The sequence below is a fragment of the Microcaecilia unicolor genome, chromosome 4, assembly GCF_901765095.1.
Source record: "Microcaecilia unicolor chromosome 4, aMicUni1.1, whole genome shotgun sequence".
In the NCBI taxonomy this organism is placed as follows: Eukaryota; Metazoa; Chordata; class Amphibia; order Gymnophiona; family Siphonopidae; genus Microcaecilia; species Microcaecilia unicolor.
The window spans coordinates 84,261,438-84,280,661 of NC_044034.1; the positions used below are offsets into that span (position 1 = coordinate 84,261,438).

The 19,224-nt window shown below is 44.6% G+C and overlaps 1 protein-coding gene across 1 annotated transcript in view; it reads right to left on the reverse strand.

Annotated features, from left to right (window-relative positions):
* ALG5 (ALG5 dolichyl-phosphate beta-glucosyltransferase) overlaps nt 1-19,224 on the reverse strand; it is an 85,872-nt gene that overhangs the window by 37,400 nt on the left and 29,248 nt on the right. Inside the window, exon 8 of the mRNA XM_030200400.1 lies at nt 8,236-8,387. Within this exon, the coding sequence (XP_030056260.1) occupies nt 8,236-8,387 (152 nt within the window). The remainder of the gene's footprint in view (nt 1-8,235; nt 8,388-19,224) is intronic.

Below are 19,224 nucleotides of genomic sequence, written 5' to 3' on the forward strand. Positions count from 1 at the left end.
CCGGAGAGGAAATCTTCAAAGTGTCCATGGCCTGTAACGACAGGTTGGGCAAATCCTCTGGGCTAAAAAGCCGCGCTGCAGAGGGGTCATCCGCTCCATCCGAGCGGGGATCCGTCTCCTCCAAGGAATCCGCAAAGGACCGTTGGGAGACCTCAGACACGCTGCCCTCATCTACATCGGAGGAGACAAAGTCCTCCAAGGCCTGGAAATCAACCTGAGGGCGTTTACCTCTGGGAACCTCAACCTCTTTACCAGACGAGGGAGCAGGGGCAGCGTTTTGCATGAGGAAAGCCTGATGCAGCAGCAAAACAAACTCGGGGGAGAAACCCCCCAGACTGTGCACTTCCGCAGCCTGGGCAACAGCCCTAGACGCACCCTCAACCGGCGCTCGCAAGAGCGGGGGAGAGACATGCTGCGCATCCAAAATGGCGTCCGGCGCGACACTCCGCGAAGGAGCCGCGCGGGAAGAACGGCGCTTAACTTTAGCCGCTTTTGTGCCGTCGCCCAAATTAAGGGCGTTCAAGGCATTAATGTCTCCAACCTCAAGGGCGGCCCACGAAGAAGCCGTCCGAGCCGCGTGGCCGGCCAAGATGGCGGAGGCGAGGAGCGGGGGATGGGCGTTTATGGCGGGAAAAACCGCCACGCCGGAGGAAGGACCGGGACATTCATCGGTCACGAAACTGTCACCCAACAAGGGCGAATCAGGCTGTAAGACCCCCGCATCCCCTCTAGAAGCGCTCAAGCGATCCGGGGAGCGACCCTTTGCGCCCTCGCCCTCCGACGCCATATGCCCCGAACCCCCTGCCCGCTATAAAAAGGTAAAATTACCTGCTTGCCGCTCCGAGCTGTAACGAACTGGTGTCCCAGTGAGTAGCTGCAATGAACGTTTAAATAAACGTCAAAATAAACGCCTTTAAGGACGTTTAAAATTTTTTTTTTTTTTTTAACGGAGCCAGCGGGAGGGGGGAGAAAAGGAGGGACCTGGCACCACCAGGTTTGCACTTGCTCAAAAGAGCCCTCAACCCCAGGCACTCAACAAAACCTAAGGATTAGGCTTGGAGGCCTAGCCAGAGCTGCTGCTGTGTGTGACCACCACCTGCTGAGATAGAGAACATACTGAGGAGTTTCCGGCAGCACATGACCACATATAGGGAGGCAAAAGTTTGCTCTCTATCTCCACCTGCTGGTAGATGGACACAACCCACCAGTCTATGGATTGATCAGCTTGATGATATGGAAACAAACAATTATATATCCTGATCTTCCCAGATACTTTTCTAGGAAGTATGCAAATGTTTAGTTAGTGTTATAATTGATCCATATTTCAGTTACCTGTTATTGTTTGCTAATTGCTCTATTTTGTTCTGTTCAATTTTTTTAAAAGACAAACAACATTTAGTTTATTGCCTCTCTGTCTGGACTGAAAGAATCCTGGTGGTTTGTTGGTTGGGTTTGAGTGCTTTCTGGGAACTGTGGGAGCAACGTGTGTAGCTCCAGTAACCTAGAAATCACTGGTGATAATTGAACAGAGGCTGTGACCCACTCGGTGGGAGGAGCGTGCTAGTTTAGAGCATGAGCAACAGGTGCAGCCAGACCTGAGCTATGCTGGGGAAAGACTAGGCGTTTCGTGACATCTGCTAATTGTATATCTTGGAGCTCTAGTATTTTATTTATTTTTGTTACATTTGTACCCCACACTTTCCCACTCATGGCAGGCTCAATGTGGCAGGCAATGGAGGGTTAAGTGACTTGCCCAGAGTCACAAGGAGCTGCCTCTGCCGGGAATCGAACTCAGTTCCTCAGTTCCCCAGGACCAAAGTCCACCACCCTAACCACTAGGCCACTAGGCTCAGTCTATGAAGCTGCACATTCAAGGTTGGGGATTTGGGGCCACTCTTAATTGATGATCTAATCTCAATCTGGTCATGCAACTGCCCTTCCTTTGCCAAGCAGGTTTTTCATCGATAGGCCTGAAGGGCAATTATTTTACCACGTATCTCCACCTTAAGCCCTTCCATAAGGTCCCTGAGGATACCTCCCCAGTACAAGATCTTTCTCCAATTGGGTCACATTGGTCAGGGTCCAGCAAATATAGTGTCACCTAAGCACCAGTAGCAAAAGTTAAGGTTAATAGCAGTGGTGTTAGGGGTTATGATCAGACCATGTTCATATTAGTATCTGTGTACTGTGAACCCTTCATATTTGTATCTGCGTAGAACCCTACATGGTATAGATAAGTCCCTAAACCAATAATTAATACGGGAGTGGGAACCGTGAACATGTGAATAAAAAGTAGTGGTAGGGTAAAAGTATCTCCGTACATCACGTAAGTCCCAATCTGCAAAAAAACACTGGTACTGGACTCTATTTTTATGAGCATACTACACCACCACGGAAGTAATTATCTAAATTAGGTTATATCAAATTGAAATCCCCACCCAATAAAAGGTGGAGCAAAAGAGAACTAAGCCTCTCAAAGATGGGCCCTTACTCCTCATTGAGTACACAGATATTGATCAGGGTAAACATATCAGTACCTAAAGAGATTAACAAATATCTCCCTCCCTTATCCCCAATTACCTTTTTAACCTGCCATGGATAAGGATAATGCAATTAAAACCCTCCTGGACTTTTTTCTGCAGATAATTAGAACCAAAATATGAGGAGAGTTATTTCCAACATTTACATAGGTGTTCATAAAAGGGTAGATGTGTCTCTTGAATAAACACACATCAGTTCTCAAATGCACCAGTTCCTTAAAACAATAGTTGACACTTTATTGGTGAATTTAAACCCATTCAAAGTTAAAAAGGTTAAAGTGTCTAATGGAATAATCCTAAAAGGCAGGCCTGCCCTACTTTCCCTTTCTGCAGTACATAAATATATCCCTATATGTGTAAAGGTGGCTCTGAATAATATCCCATGCTGACCCTTAGGATTCCCAAATATCTATCCCCCTTCCCTCTCCTTTACCATTTCCAGTTGAACACTCTCTGCCAGAGCGAGGTGCCAGATTGAAGAAGTGCATCCCCATCGCCAACCCCAAACTAACATCAAATATAAAATCTCATTTCAGAAACATTTTCAAACATTTAACTGTATAAGCAACTATGTGGAGGTACTAACGTGACTCAAAAGAGAATACTTAGAAAAACAGCAGCGTCCCATGCAGCAACCACAGCCCCACCAGGACATAATCCAAAATATAAAAGTCAAACTGTCCAAAGTCTCAGGTCGCCAAATGTCCTGCAGATTGACATCTGACTGCTGGTGTTTCAGATGTCCTTTGCCAGTGGCGACTTGTTGCCATTTGGGTTTCCCTCTGTGGCTGGGAAGCCTGCAGCACTTGGGGATCTGCCTCTGGAAACAGCTCTCATGCTTCACAATGGGTGTGGACACAATGCAATTTGTAATCCTTATAAAAGAGAAGGGCATAGGGATGCTGCTACTTGTACTTTATTCCCTGGGAATGTAGCTGCTGTGTAAGTAATCTCTGCTCTGATCTCCATTTTATGGTTGCTGCAGCTAAGTCCTGATATATTTCAATTGAGTTGGAATCCCAGAAGTGCTCCGTAGCTCTGGCCTGGTGCAATACCTTTTCCTTGAACTTATACTCGCCAAAGCAGGCCACAATATCCTTAGGCTTGTTGTTTCTTGGTGTACCCAATGCCCTATGCATCCTTTGAATATGTACTGAAACTGGGTCTATGCTGGACTGATTCTCTGAAAGCAAAACATTGACAATTTTTAGATTACTAACTTGCAGTCTGCATAAGTTGGGGGTTCTGGGATACCACGGTGTAGATTGCGTCTATGACTCCTATTCTCAAGATCTTCCAGCTTATCGAAAATATGCTGGTGTGTAGCCTTAGTGTCTTGGAACTTTATCTAGGCTCTCCAGGGCATTAGTGTGTTCATCTAGCCGCAATTCAGCTTCTTCTACTCTATGAACGAGATCTCTAATTTCTCCTTGGAGGTCGGCCCCTAAAGTGGATCTCTCAGTATGTACTGCTTTCCACTCTGAATTTCTCTGGAAACCAAGCTTGAATTTTTGCTAAAGGCTCTGTTCCAAGTTCTCCTGGAGAGTCAGCATTCGAGAAAAGATCTCTGTGATACCTCTAATGGTTGCAGGTCTGGTAAGACCACAATGCTACTGTTTTCTGTGTGGTTCGATGCGGTGTTTTCCATATAGGCAAACTCCGTTGGATCAACTGGACCGCGTTTAGCGTTCAATTTATTGGTAGGGCTTCTCACAAGATCAGTCTATCAATCCAAATAATCAAATGGATCCAGATTGTCACGATATCATTAAAGCTCTTGTGGAGCTGCTTGGAGTTAGCTGCTTAGGCATCCATTCCAGTTGGTGATGTAGCTTCCCCCCCTCATTTCAGTATTCTCGAGTTCAGTAATGCTAAGACTTTTCCACTGGCTCATTAGCCTCTATCCTGCAGACTTCCAAAATCTGGAAGGAAATCTCGCAGGGACAGTCTCAAAATACTTGAGAAAATGAAACTGTAATGGCCTCAATACCTTCTGATATTTGTCATGTATGGGATCCAAGAATGTACCAGCACAGAGGCCTTATTGTTCAGAGCTACAATGAAGTAGAAATATGATTCTGGACTGCTAAAGAATAGTGAAGACAGTTATGAGATGGGTATATTCTCAAAAGAAGAGCATTTCCCTCAATTAACATTTGGCCTCAATTTATAATCTAATTTAATCCACACAGTTATATTCCGTCAGCTCCCCGTAAAGGCCTAAAGCAGATTACAATAATATATCTGGGAAGTACAAACTACTCAGCTGTTACAAATCTTCAATCATGAAAATGCTCAGAGCCTAAATTAGGAAAAATAATCTACACAATAGTTTTCAATTGGCGGTAAACAGTTAAATAAGATAGCTACTAACAGTGTGTGCTGGGTAAACTATTCCAAATTAAAAGATGCTCGATGTGGAAGTGAGCTATCCAATGGTTTTCTGCAATGTAAACCTTGTACTGATGGAAAATCAATAGCAACTTATTTTTTGTCCTTGAGACTTTTGATGCCCTGGGAGAAAGCAAAAGACACAAAACTGTCAGGACTTACATCTTCAAAGCACGACAAACTCTGCCTTAAAAAAAACAGGTAAATTGCAGAACTAGATGTTGATGTTTAACACATCCCATCCAAAAGAGTAAAGCCCAGAGAGTACAAGCTCTCTTATTTATGAGGCTGCAGGAATAAAAAGGAAAAGGGGCCGAGATTTGATATGCTGCCTTTCTGTGGTTACAATCAAAGCAGTTTGCATATTATATACAGGTACTTATTTTGTACCTGAGGTAGTGGAGGGTTAAGTGACTTGAACAGAGTCACAAGGAGCTAAAGTGGGACTCAAACCCAGTTTTCCTGGTTCTCTGGCCGCTGCACTAACCGTTAGGCTACTCTTCCACCTCTGCTAACTGTAGTGGCAGAGCTGCAAGAGGACATATACATCCTGTGATGTGACCAAATCATGTTGGATAATAAACTCTTAGCTTGCATCTTCAGTGCTATAACACGCAATAAAACCGCCAACCTACAGCTCCAAAAACACCTAAAAGGGTACTCTAAGAATAACTTCTGCTACCCCATTTATGCTAGTAACATTTCAAAAATGATGTGCAAGGGACTGGTGAAACTCTTCCCACAGGGTGTCATGTCATTAAGCTGTAACTCTAGTAGAGCGGCAGGCTGTTTTGGAGTAGCAGTCTCCTGCTTCCAGACAAATGGAGAAATGTTTATAGAGAAGGAATGGGACGAAAAGATGATATGCCACTGGGGGTGAGGTGGGGGGATGACTTCTTGCCAGTCAAATGACATTTTATATCTCAACAAAATCTTCATATACCATGAATTGCATTTAAAAAAAAAGAAAAAAAGGAAGGGCAAGTGAAAGATTATGTTCGCCAGCATAAATCTGCTCCTCCCCCCATTAAGGCAAAGTATAGTTCTTTAAAATTTAATAAGGCTTTGCAGCACTCAGAGCTGAGGCAGTGGGTCAGTGTAGGAAGTGCATAGAATGCCTTTAGTCACTCTGCAGGGGGAGGTGAAGGAATGACATAAAACCATACCAAGCATAGACATAAGATAAGCAGTTTATCAAAGACAGAGAAATATAGGCTAAGGGTTTAACAAAATGTAAGGTAAGCTACCTACAGCTCATCTCTACCGTGAATCTATTCACACAGAATTAGATTAGCACAGTGATATAAAATGATGTCCCAGCTGGTTTATCCAGAGGGGCATAATTGAAAGGGACACCCAAGTTTTGCTGAGGACGTCCTCGCAAAATGTCCCGATGGAGGGGCGGGGAAACCCGTATTATTGAAACAAGATGGATGTCCATCTTTTGTTTCGATAATACGGTCGGGGACACCCAAATCTTGAAATTTAGGTCGTCCTTAGAGATGGTCGTCCCTAGACTTGGTCATTTCTGATTTTTAGCGATAATGGAAACCAAGGACGCCTATCTCAGAAACGACCAAATGCAAGCCCTTTGGTCGTGGGAGGAGCCAGCATTTCTAGTGCACTGGTCCCCATGACATGCTAGGGCACCAACTGGGCACCCTAGGGGGCACTGCAGTGGACTTCAGAAATTGCTCCCAGGTACATAGCTCCCTTACCTTGGGTGCTGAGCCCCCCAAAACCCACTAACCCCAACTGTACACCACCACCACAGCCCTTACAGGTGAAGGGGGGGCACCTAGATGTGGGTACAGTGGGTTTCTGGTGGGTTTTGGAGGGCTCACATTTACCACCACAAGTGTAACAGGTAGGGGGGGAATGGGCCTGGGACCGTCTTCCTGAAGTGCACTGCACCCACTAAACCTGCTCCAAGGACCTGCATACTGCTGTGATGGAGCTGAGTATGACATTTGAGGCTGGCATAGAGGCTGGCACAAAATATTTTTAAATATGTTTTTTGAGGATGGGAGGGGGTTAGTGACCACTGGGGGAGTAAGGGGAGATCATCCCTGATTCTCTCCGATGGTCATTTCAGGCTTCTTCTTGTGCCTTGGTCATAAGAAAAACAGGACCAGGTAAAGTCGTCCAAGTGCTCGTCAGGGACGCCCTTTTTTTTTCCATTATGGGTCAAGGACGTCCATGTGTTAGGCATGCCCAAGTCCCGCCTTCGCTACACCTCCGACACCCCCCCCGGGAACTTTGCTCATCCCTCTAACGGAAAGCAGTTGGGGACTCCAAAATCGGCTTTCCATTATACCGATTTGGGCGACCCTGGGAGAAGGACGCCCATCTTCTGATTTCTGTCGAAAGATGGGCGTCCTTCTCTTTCGAAAATAAGTCTGCCAGTCTGTCCAGTTGCTCCCACCTTCACTATTCTAGCAAAGGATTTATCCCAGATACTACAGTACAACCCTGACCAACTGCAGGATACTACTCCCTATTCAAGTTAGTTTGGTTTTCTTCATTTTCGGGTGCTCTCCCATTCTGGAGATATAAGCATTGAAGGTCCTAAATTTAAACCAATACCTGGCCACCCCCTCCCCCCCTCCAAATCTTTTACTTAACCTCTCAATACTGTATTTATCCCATGTGTCTGCCCCATATATAGCAATAAGTCATTTTTTAAAATCACACCAAACAAGGTTACTTGGTTTATACAGCAGCACACTTGTAACTGGCAATTACTTGCAAAAGAAAGATGAAAGCCGATCAGACTGGGCTCAAAGCATGAGGAGAGATCAGCAAATCACAGTAAAAGAGCAAAGTAACAACTAGAAAATTGCACTGTTTGGTATGGTTAGAAAATCTATTTACAAGTCTTTAATGGTAGCTAGCAGAGTTCTTGCAATACCATTAGAAGGTTAATGAATATTTACAGGTGCAAGCCTTTGGGACATCTGAGGCTTTTCCTTCAGATACTGTGTGGAGGAAGAAGCATTTGACCTAAAATCTTGCATATGAATAGTTTAAAGTATCATTGCTATTCTTTTGGTTCTACTAATATGGATACAGGCTCAATGAGATGTCTTATCAAAGAGATCATTTTGAATGCATAGCTAAGGAAAGGGAAATGGGACTTGATATACTGCCTTTCAGAGGTTTTTGCAACTATATTCAAAGCGGTTTACATATATTCAGGAAAGGGGATGGGATTTGATATATCACTACATATTTCATTACAATTACTTCATCACAAGAGAGAGAGAAGAATAAATGAATCAGCCCTTCAGACAGGTCGACTCACCAGCGGTCAATATGAAGTGAAGAAAATGTACACAAGGCAGCCTCACGGGTGAAGAGCTTAAATCCACACTGTGTATCCCGGATACCTTTAACACAGAGAAACCACACCAGAAAGTGGAACCCAAACATAAGGAATGTCCTGAAGAACGAACGCTGTGAACAAAGCCAGACAATAGCTTTAAGATATATAAAAAGTCTAAATAAAACTTGTTCATTACTTCCACAGCACACCAGGCCTCATGCTATTGCTTGGAGGCTACTCACACAGACTTGAGGTGAGAGTCAAGTTACATTAAAGAGAAACTGTTCTGGAGTTACCTAAAAATGGGTTACAAAATCCCTACTCAAGTCCAATAAGATGATCTAATCAATCTAGGCAAAATATTCAACATTTTATTTATTTTATTAGGATATTAGGATTTATTTACTACCTTTTTAAAGGAATTCACTCAAGGCGGTGTACAGTAGGAATAAATGAAACATAAGCAATAAACAATTAAAGCAGTAAAAATATTCAAATACAGTATACTACTTACAATGTCAACAATACATAATAACACATTTTAATAGACATGGTATAAGCAAAGATGGAACATATAAATAGGTAAGAGAGTAGAGAGTTGCACGGGGACAGAAATCTTACCCATCCCCGCATGTCCCTGCTAGAATCTCACCCATCCCCACAAGAATTTAACCCATCCCCGCAAGAATTTAATGGCACATAAAAGAAAATTCTGGTCAGCTCCCTCAGTCTCTCTCTAGATTTGAGCCACATCACTGTAGGCAAGGAAGGAATGGAAGCTGAAACTTAGAACACTCTGGTGTGCACATGTTTGTCTCTGATTTCTGGCACTGTGTGCTGAGAGGTCACCACATGCATGCGCCAGTAGGTCAGGTGTCAGACCTGAGGTCTGCGCATCAGTCCGGGAGCAAAGAGGATTAATGGTAACATAGTAAGTGACAGCAAATAAAGACCTGAACGGTCCATCCAGTCTGCCCAATAGTCACACTCATTATCAATTCATGATTAAATCAACGAGTGTGATATTATATACTTTCTTTCGTGTTTCTGGAACATAGACCATGGAAGTCTATCTGGCCCTATACTTATGTTCCAACTGCTGGAGTTCTCGTTGAAGCCCACTCCAGTCTATTCGTCTTCTCATTTGTGGGATACAGACCGTAAAAATCTGACCAGCATTGTCCTTATGTTCCAGCCACTGAAGTTGCTGTTTAAGCCCTTTGTAGCCCATCCTAAACCAGACTGCCATATATTAGACACAGACCATACAAGTCTGCCTGGTATCGGCCCTAGTTAATCACAGCCAGAGTCGCCATCTAAGCGTCACTTGACACATTCACACACATGCAGCCATTTAAGGTTAGGATTTTTATAACTTCCATTTTCTAATTAGAGATCCTCTGTGTTCATCCCAAGTCTTTTTGAATTCCATCATCATTTGTGTCTCTACCACCTCCTTAACGGAAGACATTCCACATTTGTGCTGTTAAAGCAAGGAGGAAGAGGAGGAGGAGGAGACAGCACTCAAGGTACTCGGTAGATGAGAGGCTGATGCAGTGCAGCTTACACTTCCACAGGAACCCCGCAGAACTGCTTCCATCCCCGCGGGAGCCCCACAGGACCTGCTTCCGTCCCCACGGGAACCCTGCAGAACTGCTTCCGTCCCCGCGGGAGCCCCGCAGGACCTGCTTCCGTCCCCACGGGAACCCCGCAGAACTGCTTCCATCCCTGCGGGAATCCCGCGGGTTCCGCGGATTCCCGCAAACCCCGTTCCCATGCAGCTCTCTATAAGAGAGTAAGAGGAGTTAGAAAATAAGGGGACTAATTTAAAGAAAATTGCACGAGGTCAGAGAGGTACTATCTGGTTTAACATCTATGGTATAGCTGAATCAGACTTGCAAGAAGGCCAAGGTAAACCGCACAGTGTGGCTTACATGTTTCACATTTTCATGGTAGTTTGAATTATTACAGAGTATAGTGACAAGACATGGGGGAGGAATAGAGTATAATAGGATTAAATAATAAAAAGGGAGACAAATCCTGCAATAGTCAAACAGCAGAGGTGATGGAAGCCAGAACACAACTTGAATATGCTTTTAAGAGATACAGAAGGCAGCAATAGAAACAGGGCTGAGAAGCTGTGGGAATGGTGTGGTGAGAGCAGCTAGTGTTAGTTAAGTAAAGAAATGTATATGTACATTTACTCAACGTTACGAGAATGAATGAGGAAGACATATGAGTAGACTGGATGGACCTATAGGTATTCATCTATCATCATTTACTTTATTGATCAAACATATAGTAACAATCAGTAATCTGCAATATTTTATCGTTTTAAAAATAATTTTAAGATGGCCGACAGATAGGACGCTGAGATCACTGCTCCCCAAACAGAGTCTAAACTTTTTCCTGTTTAAATTTGTTTCTGATAAATTTTACCTTTATGTTTGTGGAATGCCGAAGAGAAAGGGGAAATGGAGGGGACCTCTTCCTCCCAAAGTGGAAACCCCTTCTCTTCGCCAAACATCTGTCTCGGCATTCTTGGCTTCCACTCCGACGGGTGTTTCCGCTGCCGGTGCTGGGGAGAGCACTGGCTTGGAGAGTGATTTCTCACTCAGCCCAGCTGGCCCTTTGACTCCTCCGTTCCCGCAGCCGACCAGAGTATTTGTGCCGAAGGTGAATCCTAAGTCTCCGAAGGAGAGGCAGACACCAGAAAAGTCCATAGAGGCGCGGGAGGAAATGAAGGAAGCCCAGTGTTCTCAGGCAACAGAGGCTGTCCCGACGCAAGATCTTACCACGTTACAAGCTGAAACAACTTTATTGTTGGCGGGGACACAGCCTCTGATAAGACTGGCCGAAATTTCGCTGGAGACTATTTGGACTGCACTGGAAAGCCTCCACAAGGTCTGTTTATCTTTTATTTCTGTATCCCTGAATAATGCAACACAAGTAAAATCTATGAAAACTGAACTAGAAACTATTTCTGCTAAACAATTGAAAATGGATGGAGAGTTGAGAAAATTAAGTGAAGTCCAAACCCAAGTAGTTGGAGAAAAATTGATGACTATGAGAAAAATTGAAAATTTAGAAAATTCTCTGCGAAATCAAAATCTAAGAATTCTGAATTTTCCTTTGAATGACTTAATATCACCGAAAGAGATGTTCTTTAAACTTTTGAGAGAGGAGTTTAAGTACTCTGAACAAATGTACCCTCCTGTTCATAAAATCTACTACTTGCCAGTAAAACAGGAAATGTTACAAGAACATGAACAAGGAATTCAAGATCAATCAAAAGACCAAGTAGAGGGGTTGGACTTAACTACCTTTCTAGAACAATCCACTGAAGAGGAAAAAAAAGAGATCTGCATTAATTGTGAAGTTTGTCTTCCTCCAAGATAAGGAAGCCTTATTGAAACTTTATTTTCAGAGAACTAAAATAGATTTCTTAGGAGGGAGAATTCTTATTTTTCCTGATGTATCTAAGTGGACACAAATGCATAGAAAGAAGTTTTTGGAATTAAGACAAGATGTGATTTTATTGCAAGCTAGATTTCAATTGCGTTTTCCATGCAAATGTTTGGTATTATACAAGGATAAGAAATATATTTTTTATGAGGTTGATCAACTTTCTGACTTTATAAAGGCTAGGAGGCAATCTGGACAATCCTTATAGTTAATGGGTCTAAGTTATAAGAGAAGCCAAAAATTTTTGTTTTACTATTTTTGATTTACTACCAACTCCTCTTGGTTAATACTTAGGACATCTTGGATCCTAATTTGTGGACTAATTAGAGCCACCAGTTAAGCTGATTTATATGTTTAAAACATTACCTATTGAATAAAAGTGTATCATGTGCTCTGTAATATTTCCTCAAAGATATTTATCTTTGTAAACCAAACGTTTAAAATGAATAAATAAATAATAAAAACATTTTAATACAGAAAATGTCAGTGTAAGAACCACTTACTGCATTCAGCCTCCGATTTGTGCCTTTCTAATATGCTGTTGCCAGCTTTACTCTGCCTGTGGTCTTCTCCCTCCCACTACAGCATGCATAACTTGAAAATACTGCTACTTCCCCAGTATTATACCCTGGCATCCTGAAACTTGAAAATGGAAAAGACATAAAAGCAGCCATACTGGGTCAGACCAATGGTCCATCTAGCCCAGTATCCTGTTTCCAACAGTAGCCAAGGCAGGTCACAAGTAACTGGCAGAAACCCAAATCATGGCAACATTGTATGCTACAAACCCCAAGGCAAGCAGCTGCTTCCTCATGTCTGTCTCAATAGAAGACTATGGACTTTTCTCCCATAAACTTGTCCAAACCCTTTTTTAAACCCAGATACGCTGCTAATTACTGTTACCCCATCCTTCTGCAAAGAATTCCAGAGCTGCTATTCGCTGAGTGAACAAATATTTCCTCCTATTTGTTTTAAGTATTTCCATGTAACTTCCTAGAGTGTCCCCTAGTGTTTGTACTTTTGGAACAAGTAAAAAATTGATTTACTTCTACTCGTTCTATTCTACTCAGGATTTTTTAGACCTCAATCATATCTCCTCTCATCCTTCTCTTTTCCAAGCTGAAGAGCCCCAGCCTCTTTAGCCTTTCCTCATACGAGAAGAGTTTCATCCCTTTTATAATTTTGATCGCTCTTCTTTGAACCTTTTCTAATTCCGCTATTTCTTTTTTGAGATACGGCAACCAGAACTGAATGCAATACTCAAGGTGCGGTTGCACCACGGAGCGAGAGGCATTATAGTATTTTTGGCCTTATTCAGCACCCCTTTCCTAATTCCTGTTTGATTTTTTGGCTACCGCTGCACACTAAGCAGAAGATTTCAGCGTATTATCTACAACGACACCTAGATCTTTTTCTTGAGTGCTGATCCCCAAGGTGAACCCTAGCATCAGGTAACTATGATTCGGATTATTCTTTCCAATGTGCATCATCTTGCATTTGTCCACATTAAATTTCATCTGCCATTTGGATGCCCAGTCTTCCAATTTCCTAAGGTTTTCTTGCAATATTTCAGTCAACACATGTTTTAACAACCTTGAATCGTTTTGTGTCATCTGCAAATATAATCACCTCACTCGTTCCGATTTCTATATCATTTATAAATATGTTAAATAGTACATCTACATATGGGAAGTTTTCAAATAAATTAAAAAGCTGTCAAGTAAAATTTCTTTTGTCCTCCACCTTTTACAGACTACCTATCCAACTAGAACACTTTTTGACTTTTTACAGATGCACCACACATAAACAGTCCATTATTTATAATAATCTTTTGCTATTGTTGTCAATAGCGTTTGCTATTGTTTTGGATGAACCAGTGTGGAGGCAATCTCCGCCTACTGGCTTCAACCCATATAATGGGCTACATAGCCTCGTACCATTTCCTGCTCTCAATCTAACCTCCTTGTCCCTTACCAATCTCTTTTCCATCCTCCCCCACACCACATCCACCCACGAATGAACGAACGACATCCATCCACCTCCCCCCTCCCCTCCAGCCCTGGGTACCCTCTCCTTGCAGATACCTCAAGGAACCCTGGTGGTCTAGTGGCTTCTTCAGGGAGGAAAGACCCCCACTCTTTCCTGCCCGCTACCTCTGATCTTCATCTCACTGCCGCCGCTTTTTTAAAATGGCCGCTGAGACTTCACGTGGAAGACTTGTGAGGCCACTGTTGGACGTCTTGGCAGCCATTTTAACAAAGCAGCAGCAGCAAGAGGATCAGTGGCAGAGGGCAGGACTATTGTTTTGAGGTATGTGCAGGGATATGGCTCAGGGGAGGGAAAGAAAAGGTCGGTTCGCTGCACCCCGCAGGATCTGGGTCCATCTCTGCGGATCTGGAGGGGATCCCCGTGGGATTCCCGCTATCCCTGTTCCCGTGAAGCTTTCTACTCCAGACTAATACTCTAGGACACAAATTCTACTGAAGGACACAGTACTATGAAATATTAAATGATGTATCAAAGAGCAATGGCAACACCTAATGGCTGGAGGTAGGACCCATAATTACAGGATTCTGGAAGAAGCATGGTACTCTGGTCCAGAACTCTCACGGCAATGACCGGACTAAAGTAAGATGGGAAGGACTATAAAATAAAGGGAAAATCGTGAATAGTTATGAATGAAGACTAAGTGTTGGATCCCTTCCTAGGTTCTGACTGTGCTAGAAGCCGGAACAGGAGGAAGAAACTGCAGGGCTCAAAACAGGGAATAAAGTTCACAGAAAAACTATGGAAGAAAAAAAAATATCTTCCATGAAAAGTACTGCAGGATTTTAAAATGATAGCGTGAGAATCACTAATTTATCATATTAAAGCTGTTCTAGACAGAAGAAAACTGAATCTTTTAGTGTGGACTGATAGAAGCTGATGGCATCTTGTAGACTAACCAATTTGAGGCATACGCTTTGGAGATCAGAAACCACTTTATCATATGCACATCTGACAAAATGGCCTCTTGTCCCCAGATGGTCTCTATAAAGCACAATGCAGTTATTTCATATTGCCAACACATTTTGAAATTTGGGATTTTTTTTGGAACTGCACCTGTTTTTCTAATAAAAGACAAGACAATGTTAGGAGACTATGAGGAAAATAAAAATACTAATTGAACTGAGGCCACTATTACAATCAAAGATGCAGAAGGGTGTGTGCAAGTGAGACACACGTGTGCATGCATGCGCACACCCACACACTTCTTTCCTGGGGTAGCTGCTGGTAATTCAGATTTCCAGTACAGAATCAGGAACTGGGCACAAACTGAACGCAGAAACACTGCAAAGCCTGTTTCTACAGACCAGCCACTGGAAAGAAGAACAGCCGCCAGTTTCACAAATATAAATCAATGAAGTTAAAAGAAAAACTGCCCAGTAACAGACCTTTTGCCACAGAAATTCAATTATCCTGCCTCACCAATGCCAAAATACAAGTGAGAAGACACACTGAGTTTGAAGGTCATCTAGTTCAGAAAGGACTTACAGTACCTAAATGATCCTAGACACAGTTTGTCCAGCCCGCTTTTAAAAACCTTTAAATGATGCTTCCTCCCTAGGAAACTTGGCTGTTTGTACAAACCTTTGGAAGCTAAGCCTGTTGTGTACTGGCCCATTCCTCTCAACTTAAATTGTTCTGGGCATGAGGATACTGCCCCTGGCCCCTCTTCTCCCCTTAAAATTTCTCTCCCTCCTTCCCACCTAACCTTGATGCTGTAGCCCGTGCTGCTCAATGCTCTGGCTGCTACTGCTGCAAGCCAATGTATATCATTTCATGCAAACAAATTCCAGTAACTGTGTGTCCCTCCTCTGGTAGCTATTCACATATTGCTTACCTTCAAAGTCCTTCATGTTTAAGAGGCCAGAATCAAGAGAGACCTATCGTTTGTTAACATCAACAGTCCACTGGGGGAAGCCAGATCACCTGATAGAGCAATGACCCCTGCTCCCAGGTAAAACAGTCTCTTCTGTTTACCCTGGAACACCTATATCATCGATCTTCAATACAAGGCCTGTGACCTAATGGTAGCGTCACCCCTGTTTTCCCAATTTTTTATTTTTTTAAATTTGTTTTTTAAGTTTTGGCCTACAGGAGAAAAACAAAACCTGAAGTTATAGCCTATAACTGCAGGGTAGAGAGTTTTTTTTTGTTTGTTTAATTTTAGTATTGCAGAAGCCTCCCCCAACAAAATCCTACCCCCTCCTTTCCAGGGCCATTTTGGAGTAGAGCACTGGCATGCCAGTCTGTTAAGAAAAATGTGGTGTAAAAGCTGCGTTCCCATGGTGATGCTGCTACAGTTTTGACTGTGTGAGCCTTCCAGCAGTAAAATCAAAAACTGTGCACAGCCCGTGCAGAATTCTTTTCACTGCTGACCTATAGGACATAGGATTCAGATCAAGGCACAGCTAAACTAGGACAGTCAGTGTTGCAGTGTAGTTCCAGATAAGCTGCTGGTCCTGTAGCTCCACTGACTGCATTTACTTTGCTGGCTGCTCTTGTTATAAAGAATTTCGGGCTAGGAGTGCACCACAGTCTCAACAGGTTACACCCAGTTCAAAGTAGTACACAGACACAGTCGTCTCATCTGAAATGCAACTTTTCTTAGAGGCAGGGCAAGGAAGGAAGAACACATTCTCCCAAGCTTGTGTACCAAGGGGATGACATGATACCATTTCTATCGTCTGCAGCTACTTCAGGACCCTGACTTGGCCTGCTGTATTAAAAAAATACTTGAGGTGGAAGATCGCAAAAGGTGCTCTAACTGTAGCTCTAAGAGAAACAGATGACACAAGATGAGAGGTTAAGGGAGAGAAAGTGGTGGTAGTACGGTTCACTGGACTTTGTCGAACCTAATTTGCATATATTTGGCAGGTGGTCATGCCCACCTCTGGTCGAGTCAGCCAATCAGAATCAAGGATCAATGAAGTTGCTAGAAGTGATGTCATAACTCCACCCAAACCACACCCCTTTTCCAAGATGGTGAACAGTTTAGTATTCCAAATGACGGAAAGAACATACAGTAAGTGTTGCTGTACTTGGATAGACCAAAGGTCCATCAAGCCCAGTATCCTGTTTCCAACAGTGGCCAATGTGATCTACAAGTCAATCTACATGTCAGGATTCTCTTACCTCTGTACCAAATGGTGGAATTCATCAGATGGGAACCTAATTATTTGATATTCAAGAAACACCTTAAAGCCTCTCTGTTTAAGCAATTTCTCACGGATGATCATAATTAAACCCCTTAATTGTACAATTATTCAATTTCTCAGTTCCATTCTAATTATTATACATGGATAACTATAAATTGCTACCTTGAGTCTAGCATTCGTTTCCATATTACATACTGTAATTACTCAATCCTCATTTATTTTATTACTACTTAATGTATACTATCCAGCACCACTGTTTGTACTGTTAATCACAATAAGCTGTTAGCCACATTGAACTGATCTAGTGGGATAATGTGGGATATAAATGAAATAAATAAATAAATAAATAAATAAATGTTTACCTATTATTCTCCGAGGACAAGCAGGCTGCTTGTTCTCACTGATGGGTGACGTCCACGGCAGCCCCTCCAATCGGAAACTTCACTAGCAAAGTCCTTTGCTAGTCCTCGCGCGCACCGCGCATGCGCGGCCGTCTTCCCGCCCGAAACCGGCTCGAGCCGGCCAGTCTTCTTTTGTCCGCACTCGGTACGGTCGTTTTTTCGCCGTGTCGAGCCCCGGAAAGTCGACCTCGCGCGTCCAAAGTTTTTTTGAGCGTGTTTTTTCTTCGGAAAAGCTTTCTTCTAGTGCGGGAAGTGCTCCGGAAACCCTCCCCGGGTTTCGTGTCAATCCTCCCCGTACTTCCAGCTTTTTGCCCCGATAAGTTTTCTTTCGTCGTCGGGGTAGGCCTCTTTCGGCCTCGGTCGAGATTTTTCTCCCTCTAAATTTTGGTGCTTCAATTTTCGCCATTTCGGCTTTTGATTTCGCCGGCGTGATTTTTCCGCCCATGACATCGAAGCCTTCCAGCGGCTTCAAGAAGTGCACCCAGTGCGCCCGGGTTATCTCGCTCACTGATCGACACTCGTCGTGTCTTCAGTGTCTGGGGGCTGAGCACCGCCCTCAGAACTGCAGTCTGTGTTCCCTGCTTCAAAGGCGGACTCAGGTAGCGAGACTAGCCCAGTGGAACGTGCTGTTCTCGGGCTCTTCGTCGGCATTGGCACCGGGATCTTCAAGTGCATCGACGTCGTCAGCGTCCAGACCATCTTCCTCGGCCGCCCTTGCATCGAGTGCATCGAGGCATCGGGCCTCTGCATCGGCGCCGAGACATCGGATAGCTGCATCGACGTCGGTGGTACCGGGACCTCGTCTCCTGATGTCGTCGGACGGTGGTGCATCGAGTGGAGTGCAGGTGAGGGCTGTCCATTCCCCTGCTGGTGGCGGTGAGCCCTCGGGTGGGTCTCCTCCTACCCTGAGGGCTCCTGCGGTACAGCCCCCCCGAGGTCGACCCTCTTCGGTCTCGGCCCCGAGGAAGCGACGGATGGATTCTACGTCCTCCTCGTCGGTGCCGGGGAGCTCCGGTGACATGCTTCAGAAGAAATCGAAGAAGCATCGACACCGGTCTCCTCCCCGTGTCGGCACCGAGAGCTCTGGGTCGCCGAGGGATTCGGCACCCAGCAGGCATCGGCACCGAGAGGACCGCTCACCCTCTGTTCAAGAGGTGTCGATGCGCTCCACTCTGGACAGCCCGGAACAGCCTCCTCGCCCGGAACAGGTTCTGACGTCGACGCCTGCATCGACCTCTCAGCCTTTTTCTGCAGCCACTCTGAACGAGAGCCTCCGGGCCGTTCTCCCAGAGATTCTGGGAGAGCTGTTGCGCCCTACCCCTCTGGTACCGGCGGTGCTTGCGCCTCCGGTACCGTCGAGCGTGGCGCCGGCTGGCCCATCGCCCAGGTTGAGGTCCCCGACGTCGGTACCGCGTGCGGTGCCGACCGCGGCCACCTCCCAGGAGGGCTCCCCGACTACGTCGGCGGAGGGAGCTTCGCCGATGCGGGCGAGGGAGTCTTCCTCTCGACGCCCCCGTCGTGGACGTGGTTCCACTGAGTCGAGCAGGGCGAGGTTGCAGACACAGGTTCGGGAACTTGTGTCTGACACCGAGGGTGAGGCCTCGTGAGAGGAAGAGGAAGACCCCAGATATTTCTCTGACGAGGAGTCTGAGGGTCTTCCTTCTGATCCCACTCCCTCTCCTGAAAGGCAGCTTTCTCCTCCTGAGAGCCTGTCTTTCGCTTCCTTTGTCCGTGAGATGTCTACGGCCATCCCCTTCCCGGTGGTTGTGGAGGACGAGCCCAGGGCTGAAATGTTTGAGCTCCTGGACTATCCTTCTCCACCTAAGGAAGCGTCCACTGTTCCCTTGCACCATGTCCTAAAAAAGACATTGCTTGCGAACTGGACAAAACCCTTAACTAAT